Source organism: Strigops habroptila, chromosome 9 (genome assembly GCF_004027225.2).
Source record: "Strigops habroptila isolate Jane chromosome 9, bStrHab1.2.pri, whole genome shotgun sequence".
Taxonomy (NCBI): Eukaryota; Metazoa; Chordata; class Aves; order Psittaciformes; family Psittacidae; genus Strigops; species Strigops habroptila.
The window spans coordinates 30,035,703-30,058,095 of record NC_044285.2 but is presented as its reverse complement, the minus strand read 5'-3'; the positions used below and the strand labels follow the sequence as shown (position 1 = coordinate 30,058,095).

Here is a 22,393-nt window from a genome sequence, read left to right as displayed (position 1 = left end):
ACCTTCTGCCAGCTGAGAAATGCCATTCACGTGGTGGGGTTTGGCTTTCAACCCAGCATCTCCTTCCCTTGTGCTGGAAGGAGCTGCCTGAGGCTTTGCAATGTCGGTGCCTATTGAGTGGGGAAATCCAGAAGTCAGGTTTGGCTGGCAACAACATCTTGCCCTTTCTGCAGGCTGTGATCAAAGTGAGCCTTCATTTACGGTTTTGGGGGCTCACAGTGGCTGTTTGTGCCTGGCTACCAAGGTGCTGAGCTGCTGCTGTGCTGAATCTCCTGCGTGCCAGACATGGTGTTGTGCTGGGGAGACGTCACAACAAGCTGTATTTATACAGGCTGTTGCTTGGCAGTGCTGTTCCAAGGTGCATCAACATAATGAGATACATAAAAGGGGAAGGCAGTTAAATGTGCAATAACATCACAATAAAAGTAAAACTAAAGTAAAAGTAAAATTAATGAAAAATCTGAGCACACTAAGTGCAGTACAGCCGAACACTCCCACTACCTTGGGCCTCAGTGCCCAAACTTAATAACAATTTCTGGCAGTGTCATTACCAGAATTAAATGAGGCCCTTACTGTCCAGAAAAAGATGTTTGGGGAAAAAATGGGTCTTGAGGCTTTGCAAGTGGTTCTGCTGTGTGGGTGTCCCCAAGGTAGCACAGGTAGCAGGGAGCTGGCAACTGCTGTGAGAGGAAGGCAGCAACTGAGGGCTGAGGGGGGAGCAATGGGTGGAAGAACCAGTAGTGCTGTCATTTTGGAAGTGGAGCTATGCACTCGCTGAAGCAGCTGGGAAGCTGCTGGATGCCATGTGAAGATGGGGTGAAGGTTTGTATGTGTATATACATGCTTGGCTCTGACCGCGTGCTGTGCAGAGGATGCTGCTGCCTTTGGTCCTAGCAGGGTTTCTGGGATTTCAAATACAGGACCCCAGCAATACGGACTGCTGGTTAACATGGATAAACTGCTGGGAAAAAATGAAGTGATCAGATTGCTTTTCTCCTAGTAAATAAAACCTATTTTCTCTTCTCTCCTTCTCCTCTGTGCCCACCCTGGCAGGTCTTGGAGGCTTGCGTGACAGTCACTGTGTGCTGACACCATGGCGCTGAAGCTCCCAGGAATGGGCTCGCTCTCCTTTGTTAGCCTTGGAGTCCTAGTTCTGGTTTTGGCTCTCCCTGCTGATGCTGGGTAAGGTGATGAGTGCCGAGGCTGTTGGCCAAGGCTGCGGTCCTCCTGCTGTGCTTAAATATCCCGGGGCCAGTACCTATGTGAAGTAGTCCAGGGCAAAGTGCTAAGAAGAGTCTCTGCTGTGTTTAACCCTCCACTTGTCCCCATCCCCATGCCTTTCACCCCAGGGACTGTTCAGTCCCTCATGGCTGAGCTGACTGATTGCATCAGTATTATTTGAGGTCCTCTCACTGAGGACAGTTGTCAGCGTTTTTTGTGCAACAAAACCAATTTTCAGATTTGGCCTCTTCGCAGTTCACTCTGGGCAAGGACTTGGAAGGGAGATTCCCCTCCTTCAATTTCTGAATACTTTTAAAGAAAAGAAAATAAAACTGCTTCAGTTGTTGGGCTTCTTATACTATAAGGACATGTGAGCAGCACACCTGATCCGCTGCAGCATGGGGCAGGGGGACTCTGGCCAGCCCTGGCTGGGCACACTGCTCTGTGTCTGTGCTGGTGCCCCTGGATGTGCAGACTCCAGCTGTCCCATCAAGGGGAGCACTGCTGCCAGCCTCTGGGAGCTGTCAGGAGAAGACAAAAGCCTGTTAGCCTGTGACAGGCGCTGCAGCCCTCCTCTGCATCTCACTGGAGCCTCTGCTGAGGCTTGGTGAGCTCAGAGAGCCCTCCGAGGAAAGGAAACAAAGACACCACCAGCAAAGCCATGCAGAAGGAGTTGCTCTGCCAGAGGGAGAGAAATGCAAATAACACATGACTTCTATAGGAAAGCCAGGAAAGCCCATAGAGCGCCAGGAAAGCCCATAGAGCACCAGGTATGGACACTGAAGTGCTGCTGCTGAGTTACAAGTCCAGCAGCGATCAGGGATTTCCATGCATGAAATAATGTTGGTGCTGCCACTCGTACTTCACCCCTCTGCGTGGAGCTGTTTGCCCAGATGCACGCTCCTGCCTTTTCCTGCCCACCCCACTTCACCTGCTTGGATCTAACTCTGCATAAGCAAATGCATCCCGAGCATGCCTTGACATGCATCTGCCTTCCCCAGTGCTGCCCTTTTGCTCCCCATCACATAGTCACCGATGCTGCCACTGCTCCCTCACTACCTGCCATGCGGGTATCACTCTGGTCCACAGGAGGATTTGCTTCCTAAATTGCATAGAAGAGGACCCTTGTTTGGAGTTGGTGTGCTGATGTGGCAGCCAGCTCTCCAGAGAGCATGAGCACAGGGACGGGTGGCGAGGTAATGACTTTTCCTCAAGCCTATCCTAATTAAATTTGCTGCAAACCTCTGCCTTCCCTGCTTAAAGGCTTTCAATTATCTTAAAACCGTGATCCCCATACATCTTTGGAGTTCCTTACGCCTTGCTACAGGGCAGCTTTAGCTTTATGTTAAGGTTACAGGTGAGCCAGCCCAGACCTTGGCTGGACTGGGGAATTAGCTGCAATCAGTGCCAGCCAGAGGTGCTGCCTGCACCCTTCCCTCACCCTGCCTGCGCTGCTCTTTCCTCCTCAGTGAGTCCCATGCTACTCACATTGAAGTTGAACCTCAAATGTCAGGCTAAGTAAAACGGCTTTGAAATTTGTAAACTCATTTTTCCCATCACCGCCGAGCCTCCTCCAGGAATTCCTTCACAAAAATCTGTCCTCCTGCTCTTTATATTGCAGGTGATTTTTAAAGATAGCTTATAAAACATTAATGAATGAGCTTTCATGAGCACGGTAGCTATTCATAAGTTATAGATGGTTATATACCCATCAGTAGACACGGGTACAGATTGCTTTTAAGCATGACATCTATTGAAAGCTGTTACAATCGAAAGTCACTAATTACAGCAGGCATTTGTTAAATTCTTCCAAATTCTACTTTTCTTCAGGGAGTTCAGCTTTTTCAAGTATTTCAAGTCCAGATGAAAACCAAAACCAATGTTTTGATTGGAATGCTAAGTCCTAAAGGCTGTGATGCAGTTTGTAATACCAGTGGTGTTTTGATGTTTCTGATCTGACAAGTTGCATTAGGGCTGGAACGGGTGTTTTCCTGACCATACCTCACTCCCCATCCCCCATGGGAACTGCAGTTTAAGCATTTTATTACCCTCTTGGCTCTTATAGCCGAGCTTCCTGACTTGACCACTTCTCCCATAATATCAGGTATTGGTTTGCTAAAACCAGAGGCTAAGCAGCCTTGTGAGAGATGGGATCCAATCCCTGTAGAAATAAACCTCGAGCACTTGAAATGCAATTTCCCAGAGTGTTTGGTTATTGATGCCAATGCAAATTAATGTCAAAATTGCCCAAAATGGAATATTTCAATTAGCTGCCACATGCTGTATAGTATTGATTCAGCCTGGCTCTAAAAATACTCATACCCTGCTCTTGATTTTTCCTCTTTTGCTAGAAAACACTTTTTGCTCTAATTTATCTTAGAGAAGTGGGGGTTTCTGCTGGGAGAACATTCTGATAGAAAGCTCCAAGCCAGCTCTGCTACTTGTCACCCTGCTGACCCTTCACAGGGTGTTTACAAATAGACCTATAGTGTCATGGGCGATGAGTCTAACCAGATGGAATGCAGCAGGATTAAGCTTTGAACTCTATAAATGATATTCCTCTTTCTGTTTGTTTTTTTGTTTATTTGGGGTTTTTTAGTAGGTTGTTTGGGGTTGTTTTTTTCCCCTCAATTACTTCCTGATGCATGTTTAAAGCGGTGGCTGCACACATCAACTGGAGCAAGAGAAAATGAGGCTGGGGAGGAAAAGGAAAGGAGCAGAAGTGTTAAAGCAACAATTTAGAGGCATCTGTTGCCCCAGCTGTGGCAGTGGGACCCTGCTTCAGTGCATCATAGGTGCTCTCCCTGGCAGTTGCATCTACATCTTGCACCAGCATCTTATGTCTCTAGTTTGCCGTGTCTGTAGTCTTCATATGGGCAGCGCTCCCCAGTCATTTCATCTCTCTGGCTAGTGGCACAGGGCTGATTTGCTGGTAGGGCTATGTGGGGCTCCTGGTGCCACTGCTTAGGATCCCTCTGCTCTATCAGCCTTTTCTCCCCTGCCTGGCTGGGCTTCCTCAGCCATCCTGCTGCCTGTTTGCGCCTCTTAATCTCTCTTTGGCCTCATCGGTGTCTCTTTTATTTCCTCTTCCATCTTCCTTGCAATCTCTGCATTTCTATAGATTTTTCTTTTGTTTTTCTCTTACTTAATTTCCTGCTTTTCCATTTGTTTTGGTCCTAACAGCTTTTTCTGCTGGGCAAAGCTGTGCTTGGAGCCACAGCAGTTGTCTGAAATCTCTTTTAGAGGAAAGCCAGTTCCAGAAGCATGCCCAGGCTCCTCTGTTGATTGAAAGGGAGATGCAAAATGCAAATGTTTTGCAAATATCAAATCAAATGTATTGTTTGCACCCCTTGGGCTTGCAAAACTGCATTGAGTATTTTATTTGGGGAGATCAGCTTTTTTTGAGAAATTTACTACTTATTTTAGTCCACCTGGGGCAGCAAATGCCCCGAGGAACTCATCTTATTTGGGAGCTTCCAGGCTTCTTGCATTGAACAGAGTTAGGAACATGAAAACTTATTTGGTTTCATTGCTGTATGAACAGGCATGCCCCACTGCAGCGTAGGCTGGAGCATGAACCAACATCCCTTCATTTCCAGTAACTCTTCAGAGCATGGAAAGGATAGGTTTCTCTTCTGATGATGTTTTTATCTCTTTTTTTCCCCTTTACATGCCAGGCTTTCTCAGAAACATGTTTCAGACGTCGTCGATGACAGCAAAGACAACATCACCATTTTCACCCGGATCCTGGACAGGCTGTTGGATGGATACGACAACCGCCTGAGACCTGGACTTGGAGGTCAGTTTCATGGAGAGATGATGTTTTCCACAGCTGTGTAGCTTTAGAAATGAGAGGTTGCACAGATGACTTCTTATGAAGGCTGGTGCTGTCAGGGGAGGCTGGTTCAGTCCAGAGTCAGTCTGTTGCCGGTTTCCCTATTTTGAGTCTGTGCTGCCTTTTTTGATAATTTGTGAGGTGAGAAGTGCACGTCTGACTGCTGTGGTCTTCTATGACATTACATTGATAGGCCTGTAGATGGAGCAAACATAATTAAACTTATTTCTGCTACTTTTATAGGCCTTACCATTTCAGAAATGATGATACTACCGGTTTGCAGGACCTTCAACTCGTGTTGCTGGTTGTTAGTCAGTGGGTTTTGTTACAGAGCTTCTATCTTGACATCTTCTTAGTTATTTCCCATGTAGCTGACACTTGGCGAGCTCTTCTGTGTGTGCTAGTCTGGGTACCAGGCAGTCAGCCAGGCTTTGCTGTCCCTTGAGCTGCTTTTAACATCGCTGCCATTGGAGGTACTGCTGCTGACTTTCTCTCCAAGCACCTATAGTTGTTTAAGGCACTTTAGGAAGCAAAACCATGGTAGGTCCCTCCCTTCCCCCTTATGTAGCAGGATGTAAGGAGGCAGAAGCAAGAGAGAGATATGTGGGGAAGACAGATAGGAGCTTTCTTAGCGAGATGGGGGAGACATGAGCTGTGTGGTTTCTTGATGCGCTGTTGTCAAGGACTGTTGCTGTGGCAGAGATGACAACCTCTCTCAGGTGCCAGTGACTGTGTGCCATGGGGGCTGTCCCTACACTGCTCTGAGCTTTCATGCTCAACTGCAAAGTTGTGCTGCTGGACCACGATTCCCACCCAAAGCTGCAGTCACTGTGTGCTCCACTGTTCTGGAAGGTCCTGGTGCCAAGGGAAGTTGAGAATGAGCTTTCCTGAGCTCTTGCATGCTGATGGGGGCTCCAGTGATACAGTGCTAGCCTGGAACTGCCCCCGCCATTCCTCTTGTTGTGTCTTCCCAGGCCCATGTCGACCTCTGTGCCATGGCCCTCTGCTGAACCTGGAGCTTGCCTTGCTTGCAAAAGTAGGAAAGAGGAGTACTTTGATCCCAAGCAGAAACCATGCAAAATATGGGAAGGAGGGCTTTCCTAGTGATCATCTTGCCTCTGATGGGCTGCCATGCTGCAGGACACAGGCGGAAAAGGGTTACTGTGTCTGCATAAGCCATCCATCAGTTTTATTGCTTTTGTTGCTTGTTTCTTTCTCCCAGAATTAACTGCAGTCCTGCTAATAGCTTTGCTTCCTCAGGTCTCCCCAATGGCTGTATTGATTTAACTGAAACGAGTTCTGAAAGGGGACTGAGGGGGCATTTATGTTCACTGTAGGCTTGGTTGCAGACAACCCCATGCAAAGTATTAACAAGAGGACTCCCAGGAGCCCCTTGCTGGGGAAGTTAAAACCTTTCTTGGAATATCTCTACTCTGTTGCTTTAGATCCTTTAATAATATGTTTAACATAATAAATTGCCATGCCAGACAATGCATGTTTAAAGTCTGCTTTCACCTCTGATTTCCCCTCATGGAGCACTCCTCTGGACCCCGATGGGAGGTTTTAACAAGAGCTATAGGTTTTGGGGGCTCTTGGCTGGCAAGGAGTTGTCCTCAGTGTATGTGTATGGGGCAGCCTGGTGAGCCAGGCTTTACCCACTTATAGCGGGACCTGTTTTCTGCAAGTCTGGGCTTTTATTCCTTGGAATAGAATAGCTGTCAGGGCTGCTATCAGGAAGAACATTAGAGGCAAAGTCTTTTCCCACTGCTGCTCGTGGCCAAAGAACAGAAATGGTCCTGCTGCAGACTCCAGACTTAGGGGTTAATCATATGGCCTGGGGTGGCAGACATCAAGTGATGGGTTATGTGCGATCTGTGAAAGGGATTACTTTGCTTCAGATCAGCAGTTGTGCTGCTGGGTGATTCAGTGACTTACAGGGTATATTGGTTTTCCTGTGAGAGTACTGGGCAGTCCCTGTAGATCCAGCACTGGCTCTCCCCATTTCCATCAAGAGTATTTTCTTTTGCTTTTCTGAATATGTCAGATGAGAGCATCCATTAGCACCACACAGTCCTGCCTTGGTGTCTGTGGAAAGAACAGATGTGGTGGTACTGTGCCCACACACACGCAGTGGAAAGATCGACAGGTCTGCATTGAGGGTCACTGGGAAGCAGGACACACAGCTCCCCTACTTGGCCTTGGTTTCTCTTCTCTGTATGAGACAGGTCCCCCGAAAACACTGGGTTGGGGTATGGAGAGCTGCAGCACTTCTCGGGGCTGTGCAGTGCTGTGTGTGCCCGAGTGCCTGTCCCCAGCACTTGGCAGAGCCGTTTCCTCGTGTACCGGGAACTGAGCAGTGTTTGTTTAGGCTTTGGGAAAAGAGACTGTGTAAGCAGCAGAGTGTTGATGTGGTGACTTCTCCCCTCAAGATAGCCTCTTTGTATTTATTTTCTTATCCCCTCTGTTTTCACCATCTGCTGCCACCTACTCTAATAGCTCCCATGCCAGAGCTCCTCTTCCTGCAAGGATGCTGCAGACACAAACTGAAGCAAACCAGTGATAAGGCTGCTCAGGAGTGCCCAGTGCTGCAGAGCCAGGTTCCCGGCAAGGGTGTTCCTTTGTCTTGCTGCTGCCGCTCCTGTCCCCCGGGGCTCTCCAGCAAGGAGTCCTTGTAGTCTTGATGGCAAGTAGAGGTTTGTGAGCATACTCCAGGATAGCTTAGAAGATGAAAGCTGGGGGGGGGAGGTGGCTGTCAGACCTGTCATTCTGAAGGCATGCCACATAGCATGCTACCATTGGTGTCACAGAGAAGTCTCATGTGGTTGGTAGGCTTCTACCCATCTCTGCCATGTGAGCTGGGACTGGCTTGCTTTTAGGGACAGAACTTAGTCTTTTGGCCCCATACCACTGAAATACAGTCTGGGCTTGGGGAAGGGTAGCTGCATAAACATCATGCTGTAGGACTCGGAGAACCATCAGCAGATAACCCGTGTTTCCTCTAGGAAAACATGAGCCAGATTAGTTATTAAGTCAGAAGAGGAACAGAAATGGACCCTGAGGGGTTGGAGACATCTGTTGTCATGGCCAACTTTGTAAGATAAGAAAATCTCCTATTGAGAGAGTTTCTATGGACAGCACTGGCCTCCGCTCCTGATCTGGAGCTGTGCACAGATCCTCTGCCCAGCCCTGCAGGGTCTGTGATTAGGGGCATCTATTTATAGCTCTCAAATTCTCTTTGCTTGGGCTCCCTACAGAGCTGGTGTGTGGAGAGGCCTCACTCAGTTTTGAACCTGGAGCTTGCCTTGCTTGCAAAAGTAGGAAAGAGGAGATATAGCCAGGAGAAAGAGAGAAAACTGGCTGACAAAGAGAGAGACATCGTATACCCAAAAAGAAGAGATGCTCAAGGAGTGGGAAGTGAGTGATGGAGCTATGAGTGATCCTCCAAGAATGACTGATGCACAAAAATACCCTGCATATCCTTGTGCTGCTTACTGTGAAGAGTGAGTGGAGTTCTGCAATCCTTACACAGGCAGTGTGATGCCCAGCACATGAGAGGTGTGTGGTGGTTGGGTCGTCTGAGGTTCCGTCATGGTCCCTGTGCAGCTGTACCTCCTGCAGCCCTATTTCCTATCTGATGAAATTTGGTGCACTGCGCTGTAACCAAAATACAACCACTTTGTCAGTGCCTGGGGAGGGACAGGAGGGGAGGTTTCCAGACTTGCCCCAGCCTTTTCTTTCCTTACAGCCTCGAGAATCCTTTTAGCATGCTTTGGCAATACAAAGCAATTGGGGAGCATCTTACTGCTAAGGGAGGATGCACATGGGGCTTTTCTGTAGCTGTTTGCACAACAGGGTAGGGATTTCTTCCAGTTCAGCCAGACACTGTCTGCATCTTGGGAGCGGGGTGTGTCTGAGGTGCTATTTAGTGTAAGGATGAGGAACCCAGAGGGCATCTGGAGCAGTGATGGTCAAGGTCTCCATATTGGGTGTTTGGAGGAAAGCTGTTGGCCTTTTCCAGGGGATGCCAACGAGGAAAAGATTTTTCCCCAAGGAAAAGGAGGAGAGAGTAGGCTGCTCAGTTTTCTAAAAGATGGGCTGTGAACTTTCTAGATAAGCCAGTTTCTCCAACTGCAATTAAAAAGTAATTTGTACCGCGTTAAGCAGCTAGGCAAGGATCTATCTGTGTTATCCCTCCTGGATGCAGCGTTGCTTAGCTTACCACTTACAGTATTTCCTTGAAGTTTCTACCACATGTTTCTGAAGTCCCTAAATGGCTGACTTGGCCCCACTGAGGGATAGTGAGCATCCTGCTGATCTGTGTCTGCACGATGTGCTTCTGGACAGTTGTGGGTTTGGAGCCTACCGAAGTTTTCAGAGCATGGGGTTTACTGGGGCCAGCAAACACAGGCAGCTGAATTAAAGCAATGCAATCTCCTAGGCAGAAGAAGGCACTTGGCCTTTGGTTTATTCTTCCTTGGGGACAGGACACGGTGCCTATTCCTTGTCCTCAGGGTTGGCACCAAGAGGGTCCTATGCAGGCAGAGGGAAAGCAGCAGTTTGTACCTTCACAACTGGCATATCCAGAGAGTAAAAGCAATCCAGGCTCACGGCTGCCTCCTCTTCCTTATCTTTACTGAGTTGCTCTTTGTGGCTTGGTGTCAGCATCTCCCTGCCCACGTTGGGGTTGAGCAGATTTTGGTGTGTTCAGGCTCTGCTCGCAATAAGACTCAAATCAGGGATGCCCAGCATGGGCCCATGGTGCTTTTCATCTGACCTCACTATGTCAGCTCTGCCCTGCTTAATGGTTTTGATCTGCTGCCACCTGTTAATATTTATCCTGCTGATGTATTCCCTTCATTCTTTTGTGAGCACTCCTTGGTTGGAATTTTTCCTGTCTCTTCTTTCTGTGGTGCAGTGTTTCTTCCTGCTTCTTTAATGATGGTGTGGTTTGGCAGGATGGCTTCTGAGCAAGCAGGAAACATCTGTATCCCTGTCTTGCCATGTGTATTTTACTGATTCAAGTGCTGATGGCCAAGAGGTTTTGGAATTAGGTTCAGAGCAGCTCCCTTTAGGTTGAGATGTTCCCGTGAGATGCTTGGTGTGTTACACCTCAGTACATCTGTCATTTTGTCCTGACCTCCTGCAGGCAAGGGCTTGGCTGTTATCATGTGAACATGAAGGCAGAGGGGCTGAAATAGTTGGAATAATTAAATTATAGAACTGTCTTCTCTCGAAAGTACATTACTCTTCAAGCTGAAACAGTGAAAACTTACCTGCCTGGCAAGGAGAAATCTCACTGCGGTAAGAGTAACCTATAATAGTAGTAGAAATTGTTAGATTCTCCAGATTGAAGAACTAAAATTTGGATGAAATCTTGAAATTGTCCTTTTCTTCTGCAGACAGGTTGCAAAGCCCTGGGGAAGGGACCCTTACAAGCTCTTCAGATGCATGTAAAGTCACAGCACGCAGCAGCCCAGCTTCTGGGTGCTCAGTGAATCAGGGTTGTTCTTGGTCCCTCAGCAGAAGCATCAGCACTGCCTGTTGCTGTGGGACACCTGAGTGGTGGTGGCAGAGTCCCGGTGCAGTGTGTCCTGCTCCCCATTGCAGCTTGTCACCAGGACTCCATCTGGTCTTGAGCTCTTCTGCAGCTTTTTCACCTGTGCCTGATGAAGCTGCCTGCAGTTTGTCATATACATCATCTACGTCTGCTGTTTGTGCAAGAGAAACATTAGATAAGAAACCCAGTGGTCCTTGGTGGTGCGTTATGATTTCCAGGGTTTCAGGACTGTGTTTAATCTCTTTTTCCATCTTAATGTTCCACCTCTCCCAACTTCTCATCTCTTCTTTCTGATCTGACTTCATGCCTTGTATTGATTACTCCAGGGAGGAATTTGATCCCTTTTTTAGAAAAAACAAAATCCATGTCTTAGACAAAGACAAAAACCTGAGGTGCCTTGATGAGTTTTAATTTGAAGCTTAGGCATTGCCTGAACAGCATTTTCTTCTATTTACCTTTCTGGGCAACGGGGACCCTGCTCTGTCTCATCAAACTTCTGAAGTTAATATCTATGAACAAATTAAAGGTTGTCTTCCCCTTGGATGCAGCTCTCCGAAGGCAGCTTTGCCATGCATTTGCACAGCCCCACTGCTCTCCTCCCTCCCTCAGGAATCCCCATTGTGCTGCTGTTTAAACCCACAGCGTACAGGGAGAGGGAGCTCTGTGTGAAAAGGCATGCACACATCAGAAGGCAACTGAGGAATACGGGCTTGACAGCTATGCCTATGGGTGAAAGTCTTCTCTTATATAAGTTATGAATTTGCTTAGGGCAACAAGCTTGTATCAAAGCTTCAGGGATATCACAAACACTCCGGAGGGGTCAGAAACCCATTGTGAAAAGAGAATCATAGCTTTTGGTGTGAAATGGCACTCGGGCTTCAGGTCAGCGCTGGGTCCTCTGAGGGCTGCCTGTGCCCCTGCAGTGCCATGGGAGGGAGCAAACCATCAAAATGGGTCCCTGCCCAGCCACCCTCTCCATGGGGTAGTCGTGTTGCCAGTCACCAGCAATGAGGGTGTCCTTGGGCTCTGCACTCCTAGGCAGAGGGGCTGCAACCAAGTCCCCAGGCTGCCAGGGTTGTGGAGGGGAAGGTGTTTCTCAGGCTACTTTGGATGCCTTTTTTAAGATGGTGCCTTTACTTGCTGTGTGTGGTTCCAATGAGGAGTCCACATATCCATACATGTAGTCAAGAAGTAAGACTTTTCCCAAAGGATGAGATTTTTTTCTAGGAAAGTGAATCCATTTGGAGGATTTTTTTGTACTGGACTAACATTTCAGAGTTCCAATGCTAGATAAGAACTGCAGTGAATCAGTGTGACTGTTAGGCAGGTGATCGCTGCCCAAGGGGAAAGCTGTTGGAGGTGAGATGATGCTATTTGTTTATAACAACTTTGGAAGGAGGGAGCTGATGTTTAAGCATGTTGAACATGTGTTAGATGGTTTTAAGAACATTAGCAGATGATGTTATAGATGGCTATAAACTTCTTGCAAGGATGTCTTTATTGATCTGCTGGACTACAGCAGCTACTCATTAGAATTTCTGTTCTTTTAATCCCATGTAAAAGATTTATAACGTGTCTTTCTGGATTGTAAAATAAGATTTTTATTATTATTATTGTTATGTATTATAGAGCTTAAAACCAACTTTAGTTGCTTTATTCTGGGAAGCTGGTGGTGAAACAGCTCTCCAAATATTGAGGAAACAGCAGTTATTTTATTCATTGTGCTAGAGGATAAAATATTTTCATCAGTTCATGTGCCTGTACAGAGGCACTGATTATGCCTGATGAGGCAAAGTCATTGATCATGTTGGTGGTGAATTTTAGCCCTGTTCCATCTGGAAGAAGCAATCAAATCACATCTACCTGGGCCCCCTGTGGTGGGGGGGATTAATGCTGCTGATTCAGACCTGTTAGCTTGTTAATGCTGTTTCATTTATTTAAAGGTGATTGTTTGATTAAATAAAAATATTGGAGTGTTCATGAGGCTCTGAGAGTTCCATGGGGCTTTGGGGAGCGAGTTACTGCAGGATTATGAGGCTAAATCATGCAGCGTGCCATAACCAAGTGCTGTTAAAAGTCAGAGTGAAATTCTCGCCCTATTGCAGTAAATGGCAAAACTCTCACTGAGTCTGGTGGGGCAGGAATTTCATGTAATGGTTGTTTTGTCTGTGTGTACTAACCTGCAGCTTTAGCTGTTTGTCCCTCTGAGGCAGATTTTTAATGTTTATTAAAAAATAAAGTCTTTGTGGAGTACTGGCAATTTTAAGCATAGAGCATAGCCTACAGAGAGTTTTTAATCTGCACTATGCATTGTGAGAAAAGGACACCCCATTCACTTTACCTTCTGGAAGAACATAATTCAAAACAAAGTGATGAAAACAACTGGCATGGAAAAAGCATATGATTTATTTTGCTTCCCCCCAAACCTGCTGGAAAATCCTATTGATGACAAAGTTCAGACTGAATTAGTGGATGGAATGATTCATGGCTGGAGTAAAATAAATCATGTCTGAAAATTCAAGACACTATTTCAACATTGCAAAAGTCATTTCAGATGCCCCTGTTTTGGAAGGATCAGTTCCGGTACAAGAAACTTCAAGGAAAAGATCTGATGACCATAAAAAACCCCCACACCAAACCAACCAACAAAAAAGCAATGCAGCAACTTGCAAAGGGGAAGGTGGGAGAGGCTCTGCACAAGGCTTACTGCACCCATCTGAATTCTGGTCTACGAAGCTGTTTGTATCCATATAGGACACATCGGATTTCTGTAGCCCTGCATTCCTCCTTACTTACCTGAAGGCATATCTGTTGGGGAGCTGTGAATGTCACTTTAGCCAGTTAAGGCCCTTGTCCTGCAAAAAATTAAGTTCAAACTTCTTTCCACAAGTTGTTTTCTGTAAAGAGTCATGTGGGAACTGAATTAGAGGCTTTTGTGCTTGAAAGATTAATGCTCTTCCCTTTGGAGATACGAACCTGGTCTCACCTGAGAATTAGAAAAAGCCTTTTCTTAGAAAAGGGTCTTGTTTGCTTGCACGGGGAAGGGTTAAAGAACAAAAGGATGAAATCCCCTTTCTTCTTTCCTGATCAATCATTATGAGAGAAGCTTTCTGATAGCTTCTCTTTGCCATGTAACATTAATACCATGAAGTCCACTTTTGCAAGGAAAGCGACGTACAATTAATTTGCAAATCAGGCAAGTGGATGTGATTTTTATACAAAAGAGAAGGTCTTTAACTGCAGAAGACATTGCGTGGGTACGGCCATGTTGAAGATGGGACCTCTGCCCTAGGGCTGGGCAGGAATCCCTCCTTGACCATCCCTCTCCCAGCAGTGATGCTGAGACCCCGAGGTCCCAGTTCAGGCTGGTTCCCCTGTGTGCCCCTCTCTGTGCACAAACCTTCAGTGGGTCCCAGTTTGCTGCCAGACAGAAAAGGGGCTGAATCTAACAAGAGCGGGGCCAGGTGGGGCAGGGTGAGGTTAGGAATATGCAAGTGCCTCTGAATACCTGCAAGTTGGTTGAGCCTGGTGAAAGCATCTTTAAGGCTCCCTCCATCCACTGTGGTTTTTTAGAGATTTGGTTTTATTTTTTAAGTCTTAGCTCTATTAGAATTATTATTATTTTGATGCAGAATGCATTAAAAAGGGAAAAGGAGAAAAACCTAAACCCTATCTAGACTGATTTGTTCCCAGAAAGATGCTTAATTTTGTATGTATAATTGAAAGGAGCTAAATATAGCTGTATTAATATTTATGGGCCTTATGTTGGAGTCAATACAAGGGTTGCTGTTCAAGGCAATTAAGCTTTACCTTTTCACATCTAGGATTTCAGCATTGGGAAATGACATTAGTTGTGTGACCTGCATCCAAGAGAGAAAAAACATAAAAGCATACCATTATCCATCGAATAGGATACCCTGTATTTAATGCTGTTTGTGACAGGCAGTTTGTCTCCAGCACGGATGATCTCTCAGAAGCAGGACTGCTCTCTTCATAGGAGAGAAATCAGTAGGCTCAGAGGCTTGCAGAACTATCCCCGCAGCTGACGCTGTGCTTTGGGAGCAACTGAGTGACTGGACTATCTCATGGCATCAGAAAGTGGACATTGCCCACCTCTGCGGCATAGGTAGCTGCTGGGAATGAAGGGGAAATCATTATGGTGGCACCTCATGGACTCCATTTGTCTTCATATACCCTGGAGCTGGGGAATAGGAAACACCACCCTCAGTAGCTCATGTGTGGGAGTGCACAGGGTGGAGGGGCTGTTTGCACCCTCTTCCTGGGCTCAGGCTATCTGTGCATGTCTGCAGGGCTAGTCACAACCTTCATGTCATTAAAGCACAGGGAAAGCAAATCCTGTCCAGAGATCTGAGCAGCTGTAGGGAGCATGTTCACGGGGAATTAGGTCGAGGCTGTAACGATGAAAACAAGTCAGTTTGCGTTAATAACAAAGGCAGAATGATGATGTGCTTGATTTCTAAAGCACTGCCTTTCATGAGAAGGGTATCACCAGGATAATGTGACAAGAGTCCTGGCAGTAGTTGAATTGCCCTGCATTGCCGCCTTTTGGAAGCTGCAGCTCCTCACTGCTCCAGTTAACAAAGAGGCTGTTAGGCGCTGTGAAATCTCTCACTGATAAGGACTGTCTGAATCCTGCCTCCCTACTAAATTTGATCAATGTGTCAGATTTTGCCTTTCTTCAGTCTGGACTCTAATAACTGCCTGTGAGGAGGAGGACTGCAGTGAGGAGTCTCTGTGACGGCTCTGCTCTGCAGCCTCCTTGAGGAGCAAGGGGTTAACATGCCAGCCCCAGGGCAGATGCTCCTGGCCAAGGCTGTGGATGGAGGTTGTCTCAGCGAGGGTGAGCTTGGCGCTCATCCTTTCTCCTAGGACTCATGTGCCTCCCAGATTTTGAAGCTTTGTGGGCTTGTGTTCCAGTTCCTTCGCTGGTGCATTGTGTATTTTAGTAGCTGGAAGCCTTTTAACCCCTTTCAATAAGCAGTAGGGGAATGTATTTTCTGATGGCTTTCATTAGCTTTTGCTGCTGCAGCAAAACAGGAAGAGGAAAGCAGAAATCAAATGGCATGCCAGTGGAGATAGAAATGATGGCCACACTCTTAGTAGTTGGGAATGAGATTTCAACTCCAAATGGCCCTTTTGCATCCAGCCTTGGCTCTAGGGATTCGCACCCGGTGATGCTGACCCCAGCAGACCAGTGTGTTTCCAATTACAGGCACCAATATCCTTGTCAAAGAGTGTTGGCAAAGGATTGTTCCTTGCTGTGCCTGAGGGTGGGCTGGTGCGAGGCTGAATCCCACCTCCTCTCTGTTCCTGAACAAGGGCAAGCCAAGCTATATATTAAGGAACAAGGAAATTGCACCAGTTAAATTTAAAAAACTCATTTAGCTAAAGCAGCACAAGCTCCCATGAATATTTATCTGATATTATGGAAGCATGTGGACTCCCACCTACTTTATTAAATTGATTTTCAATAAAAATGCAAGTGGAAGACGTTTGATTAATGGCTGGTGGGATGGTACCATGTGAAGTCTGGAGTCAGCAAGAAGTGTCCCCTGAGCCTGTGTGTCCCTGCTGGAGGCTGGGCTAAGAAAATGTTTTTAAACGTTCTCTGGGGGACAGCAGCAATGTTTGTCCATGTCATTTCCATGATGGGGTGAACAGGAGCTGCTGCTGTGTTGCTGTTTGGCTGATGCATGGGTTTGCTGAGGGCTGATGTCCTGATCTTGAGGCTGGTGTGTGGCTTTTGCTCCCAGCACTCTACCTTTTCCTCTGCTTTTCACACTCCTCTGAGCAGGCTGCACCTGAGAATTAAGCACAGCAGCGAGCTTCAGCGATCATGTCGGGTTTGAGTGAGGCTCCCTGGGCCTTTGCATTTAAACATGCCTGGGATTAGCTCTGTCAGCTGCAGATCCGCTCAGCTCCTACCAATTTACCTGGATTTGTCTCCTGAAGGAAGGCAATTTGAGGCTGTAATGTTACAGATCTATTAAAGAGCTCTAGGATGCTTTCCCACTGGGACACCTGCCATGGCTGGCGCTGCCTCTTTCCAATTACCTGTCGGAAGCTTGGGTGGGTGATGCTGAGCATGGTGCAAGTGAGGATCATGGGCGCTGTGGTACCTGCTGAGCCAGGGAGCCTGGAAATCCCTGTGGTGAGGGGGAATTCTGTGCTCCTGGAAGGCAGCAGGGCTGGGGGCTGCCTGCACAGCCTGAAATAGAAACTGTCCTCGGGGGTCTTGCAAAAATTCTTTGGGAGCTGCTGTGGGCGAGATGTTGCACGTCACTTTCTCTGCAGGGGGGTTCTGAGCCAGAGATGTAGGGTCTTTTGAGTGTGATGGTGAGGTGAGGACTGTGAAGGACTGGAGGGAGGTGGGTGGTGTGCCTTGGTGCTGCACGGAAGGCAGCGTGTTAGGCAGGGAGGCAGGTCCACCTCAGCATCCATCAACTCCACATCCATGGAGCCCAGAGAGGTACCACAATGCTGGGAACAACTGCAACAGAGGTGCCCAAGTGGCATCAGATAACCAAGACCCAGGGCACGAATCCTTCCCCCAGCCAGTGTGGGAGCCCCATGCACAGGCTTCTGCACTGGGGAGCAGGATCAGTGCTCTGAAGTGCTCACCCCTTCTTAGAGGGCATGTGGTGCCCAGTGGGCTATGGGCATATAGCACATGGAAAGCAGCTGGGGGAAGAGACAGTGCAAATGCTCTTGATGCTGCCTTTGGAGGCTGAGAGGCTCTCGTAGTGGTCTATATGTTGCAGTATTTTGGGAGTTTCTCTGCATGTAAACGTATAATGAGGCCCATGATGTCTCTGCCTGTAAGAGAAGAGGGAGTCCCCATGCAGCACCCATGCCAGCAGGCAGTGAATGGGTGCAGATACTTTCAGCATGTTTTGAATTGATTGGGCATTCCCTTGCTGCATTACTGGGGAGCTGCGCTGACACTGGACACGGAGGAAAAGGGAATGTAACAGAAAGGGATTAGAAAAACTAAAAAGGGGAGTGGGTGTTGGCTAAATGTATGTGGCAGAAAAAGGAGAGTTCTGATTGAAAACAGAAGCTGAGAAAAGGCAGATTGGCAGCCAGCATATTTCTGAAGACAGCTTTCTCCTCCGTAGGCTGAGTCACCTAAGAAACGTGTCAATAAAGCACACTCTCAGGCACTGTCTCTAATAAATATATGTTTAAGAGAGACAGTTCTTCAAAACTTCTGCTAGGAGATGTCTAATTCTGAAAGGATGGCATGAAAAATGACATCTCCAGTGGAAGCAGGGAGTTGCCATGGGAACTGGAACGCTTTGAATGCATGTCGCTAAAACAAGAAAACATTCTCCCCAGCAAAGGAAATTAAAAATTACATCTGGAGGCATCTGCCCTCTGCTTGTCTCTGGGAGTATTGGGGTGTTATGCAGCATATCATAATTCATGTAGCGGGCAGAAGTGAAAATTTTATATTGGTGGTTGAATTTTTGTGAGTAACTGTGATAAAAAGCTTTTCTGTCCGCAGGACAGATGATGCTGGTGTCTGAACAGTGCTGGGGAGGGGAAGATTTAGAGCCATAATGGAATTTCCTCTAAAAGGGTTTTGCTCACCTGGGGATAAAACAGCAGCCTGAGGAAACAAATAAGCCCATCTTGCTGTGTGTGGATCACCCTGCTGCTCCCGGGGTTTGCTGTTCCCGTTTGCCAGCCAGGGACTTCCCTGGGAGGCATAGGGAAGCTAGGTGAGAGGGGATGCAATGGAGGGGCATGGTGCATATACAGAGATTTATCTTGTGCTGTGGAGAGCTTTTTACCCTTGCAAGTCTGGGACAGCAAACACAGGAGGGTTATTTCCACATGGCAGAGGTGGACTGCAGTCCGTGCTGTCTAATGCTTTTCTTGGTGCATTGACAGCAGAGGGAACACAGAGAGCTGGGTGAGCCCAGTGGTGAGGAGAGCTTGTGCTGCACAGCAGGACTCCAGCACCAGAGGAAACGCTAAATTGACCAGTGCAAGGCCATGTGAATTAAATACATTGATTTGTATGATGTATTGGCATTGCTGAGAAGTAAATGAGCAGTGGCCGTGCAGCCCAGTGACCCGTGCGTGATGGGGAAGAGGCAGCTCGGTGGGGACCTTGGCTCTGCACACAGCAATCACGCAGGCAAGGACCACGTTGCGGAGTGTACGGAAGGGAAAGCATTTGTCTGCATTGCCCTGGGGTGGTGGTGAAGGATGCCAGCAGCGTCACCGGAGGAATACTGTCGCAGGAGCTGATTAAGTTCTCCCGCTGAAGGAAATGCCAGCCAGGAGCTAATGGATAAGGGAACCAGAGTGCAAATTACTGTGTTGCTCCCTGCTATGTTTTTCTTGTATCTTCATCTCAGTACCTGGCATTGGCCTCAAGGGACGAGCTTGTGAATTAAAGGCACCCTTCCTAGCAGCTCTACAACAAACCCCAGTCACCACTCTCTTTTTCTCTTTTGCACGCTACAGTCCATCATGCATCTGGCAATCCTCAGCCTGCAGAGCAGCCTGGAACACAAGATGTAGCCAGAGGCATGGGAAGGCAGTGCTGAGGCTAAAAGGCAGATGGGGAATCTTAGGCACAGCAGAACCGCATTGCATGCTCAGTGCCATAGCGCAGATTAGCATCAGTGATGGGTTGGAGCTCGGAGCTCAGCCTGTAAACTTCATGTACTTGATTGAGACATCTTGTTTATTCCTTCTCCTTCCACAATGACATAAAGTTGATGCAAAGCAGTGTGTTTCTCATTTGATTTTTCTTGCATTTCCCTGCTTGCTTCCTGGCTTTCCAATCTTTCCAGATGTTTTCCATGTATCAATGATTAACAGGTTGGCAATTGCAGTTCTGTATTGCACCCTTGTGCTTATCTTTTTCCTGGGGATATGCCTTGATCTGTGATGAATTACAGAGCTCAGTAATTGCTTTACAAATGCTAAGGATTTTACTGGCACTGATCTGAAGTTTTTGCGGCTCCTCTTCAAGCACATGTGGCCTGTTGGGAGGTGATGACTTCGGTTAAAGAAAGGCTTACTGCGAATGAGGCAGCAAAAGGTTCAGAGTTTTTAGGAATCAGAGTAAGCAATAACCTGCCAGGGCCAGTCTGCAGGTTCCCTGATGGAGAAGCTTTAGAGGTGCACCATGTCCATACAGGTTCTGGATAAGCCTGGTTGAATGACTGACTCTCTCAGCTGAGTCACACACACATGAAGCAATACAGCAAAGGCAGCAGCCTCATGGCTGCTGTGTTCTGGTGCGTTCTCTCTCCTGTGTATGTGCAACTTCAGACACAGTGCTAGAGGAGGGGACCTGCTGCAGTCTTTCCCTGAGGGTGCTGTGCACAAAAATCCCTTGATGTGATCAACAGGAACATCTTCATTGACTCCTAAAGAGAGAAATAAACTGAAGATGAGGTCAGGAAGGCAGGCCCAACACAAAATACAGGTGTTTTGCAGGTAACATGGAGAGGTTTGCCTGATGCTGAAGCACCAGTCTGGCATTTTTGCGCTTATCTCATTGCTCCCTCCTGTGTGTACAGCCACACAGGCACCCTGCAGGACTGTGTGGTCAGCAAAATTCCCCTGGCTTTGATTTCATTAGGGCCACAACCATGTGTACCAGTCAGCAACACAGCGTTGTTTGAATGCTCTTCCCCCATCCACTGGGAGCAGCAGGGATTCCCTTTCCTGAGTGCTTCTGGCATAGCCATCAAGGACAGGCTTTAATACTGAATATGTTAAATTATGCATGCTAATTCACATTCACACATTTTCTCATTGTATTTATAATATATAACAAACACGTTGCATCTCTCTTCCATTACCACAGGGTCTCAAGGCACTGTAGAACCTCTAAAAACATATTCATACGTATATATTCCTCCTCTGTCTTCATGGCATCTGAGGGTGTCCTAAGTCCTTAAAATAGTAACTACAGTAGCTTTGTTCTTTCTGTCTTTTCTGTCTGTAGTAAAAATAGCACAAGTAATTTGTAGTCTCTGTTTGTAGTCTGTATGTGTGAGAATGAGGGGTGTGTGTAAAGCCTCCATGACTGTACACCCTCTAGCAGTTGCTCCTTCTGACTCTCTTCCATCTGACACTCCTTTCTGCTTGGACTTTACAATTGCACCACATACCGATTCTAACCTCTGGATGTGTGTTCTCTGTCACTTAATGCAGTAATAAGAATATATGCATATGCATGCCTGCACGTGACAATGAGGGAAAGCTAAATTAAACTACATGAGCCAAATGCATAGTTCTTTTGATTGTGCAGCAGAGGTTTTTTGCCTGGGCTCCTAACGGAGTAAGGCTTATCATATCTTTCCTTCTGCCTTTTGTCTTCTAAAAGCTTTTGAGCTTGTTGTCTGATCTGAACAAAACCTGACAGAAAGGTAGATATCTCAGAGATTTTCAGTACCTGCAAGATTTGAGGAATTATGCAGCTGAGTGGAAAAAGACCCAAAGTAGAGAGAGGTAACTGGATGGCATGAAGTGGTGTTGGGCATCAGGAAAACAGGCAGGAATAGCTGATCTGTGGGAAAGCAGGGTTTGTTGGCTCCACTACTGGTAGGGCAGCATCTCTCTTAGGCTGCTCTTCTGGACAGAGCTCTAAGCTGCATCCCTCACTCTTGGTAAATGTGAGATAATACTCACTTGGAAGCAAGGAGGAACAAGGTGTGCCTGACTCCTCTGCTTTCAGCAGTAATTATGCTTTGGTACCAACTCCATAGCCAACATGGTACATAGGCGTGGAGAGAGCTCAGACCTGGGTCAGAGCACATGTATAGCGCATTTGGAGACAGTTTAGGGATTTTTTTAATTCCAAGAACTGAGCTGATCTTCCCTCAAGGGGTTTATGCCCCAGGTGACTTCTGCCTCAAGGATCACCTAGGAATTAGGCATCCATCTAGGCATTACTGTGTGCCATAAATCCTAGATAAGCCATGCTGAAGTGGTAATTGGGTCATTTCATGGTCCTGTATCTAGTTTCTGCAGAGGACTCCGGATGCAGCCGTGTTAGAAAGCCGCGTATGCGGCATGCTGTGTGAGACAGAGAATAAATCTCTTCATTGCATCAGCTCTCCCATGGCCGTGCTGAGAAAGAGAGCCAGGGCAGCAGGCTGTCTTTTTGGGGGATTTAACAGGCATCATCTCACTTCATCTGGGCTAAAATTAAGCACATGTAATTGTAGATCATGCTGATCTCTCTCATCATGTGTAAGGGGTTTTGTTGTCTCTTGAGAGAGACCCTGAAATTCTTTAGAACTTCTTGCTCCCCTATGCCGAAATATCCAAGTTGGGGGGGAAAAAGGAGAGAGAGCACAGCTGGAAGTGATAGCACATGCATATCTGTGTTTACAGATTCGATGACTTCTCTCTAGTCTGGCTGGAGGACATGCAATTGTAGACACTGATGTACTATCACACTAGAGAGAAGGTAGTGATTAATCACCGTGGCTCACAGAGCAGCAACTTGGGAACTGGCTGTACAGAAAACGCTGGCAGTCCCCAGAGATTTGAGCAGCAGCAGTGGGGAATAAGCCAACCCCTGTGAAGAGATGCCTCAGCACCCCAGGATGGGATGGAAAGGCTGGATGCTTTCACAGAGAGCAGCAGATAGCCTTGTTTCCTGCGTAAATGTGTTGCCTTTTTGATCATCACTCTGCAGAAGTCACTGGGAGTGTAACTGAGGTGGTCAGATCTGTTACACAGGCTGAGTTATTTCAGTTTTACGAGTAAGACAGGGAGAC

The 22,393-nt window shown here is 47.1% G+C and overlaps 1 protein-coding gene across 4 annotated transcripts in view; it reads left to right on the top strand.

The window, feature by feature from the left end:
• Nucleotides 1-22,393, top strand: part of LOC115612917 (gamma-aminobutyric acid receptor subunit alpha-3-like) — a 73,090-nt gene that overhangs the window by 8,549 nt on the left and 42,148 nt on the right. For all 4 annotated transcript variants that reach the window (XM_030497798.1, XM_030497797.2, XM_030497795.2 and 1 more), the window contains 2 exons: nucleotides 1,054-1,182; nucleotides 4,899-5,020. In XM_030497798.1, the coding sequence (XP_030353658.1) occupies nucleotides 1,094-1,182; nucleotides 4,899-5,020 (211 nt within the window). In that variant the 5' untranslated portion in view covers nucleotides 1,054-1,093. The remainder of the gene's footprint in view (nucleotides 1-1,053; nucleotides 1,183-4,898; nucleotides 5,021-22,393) is intronic.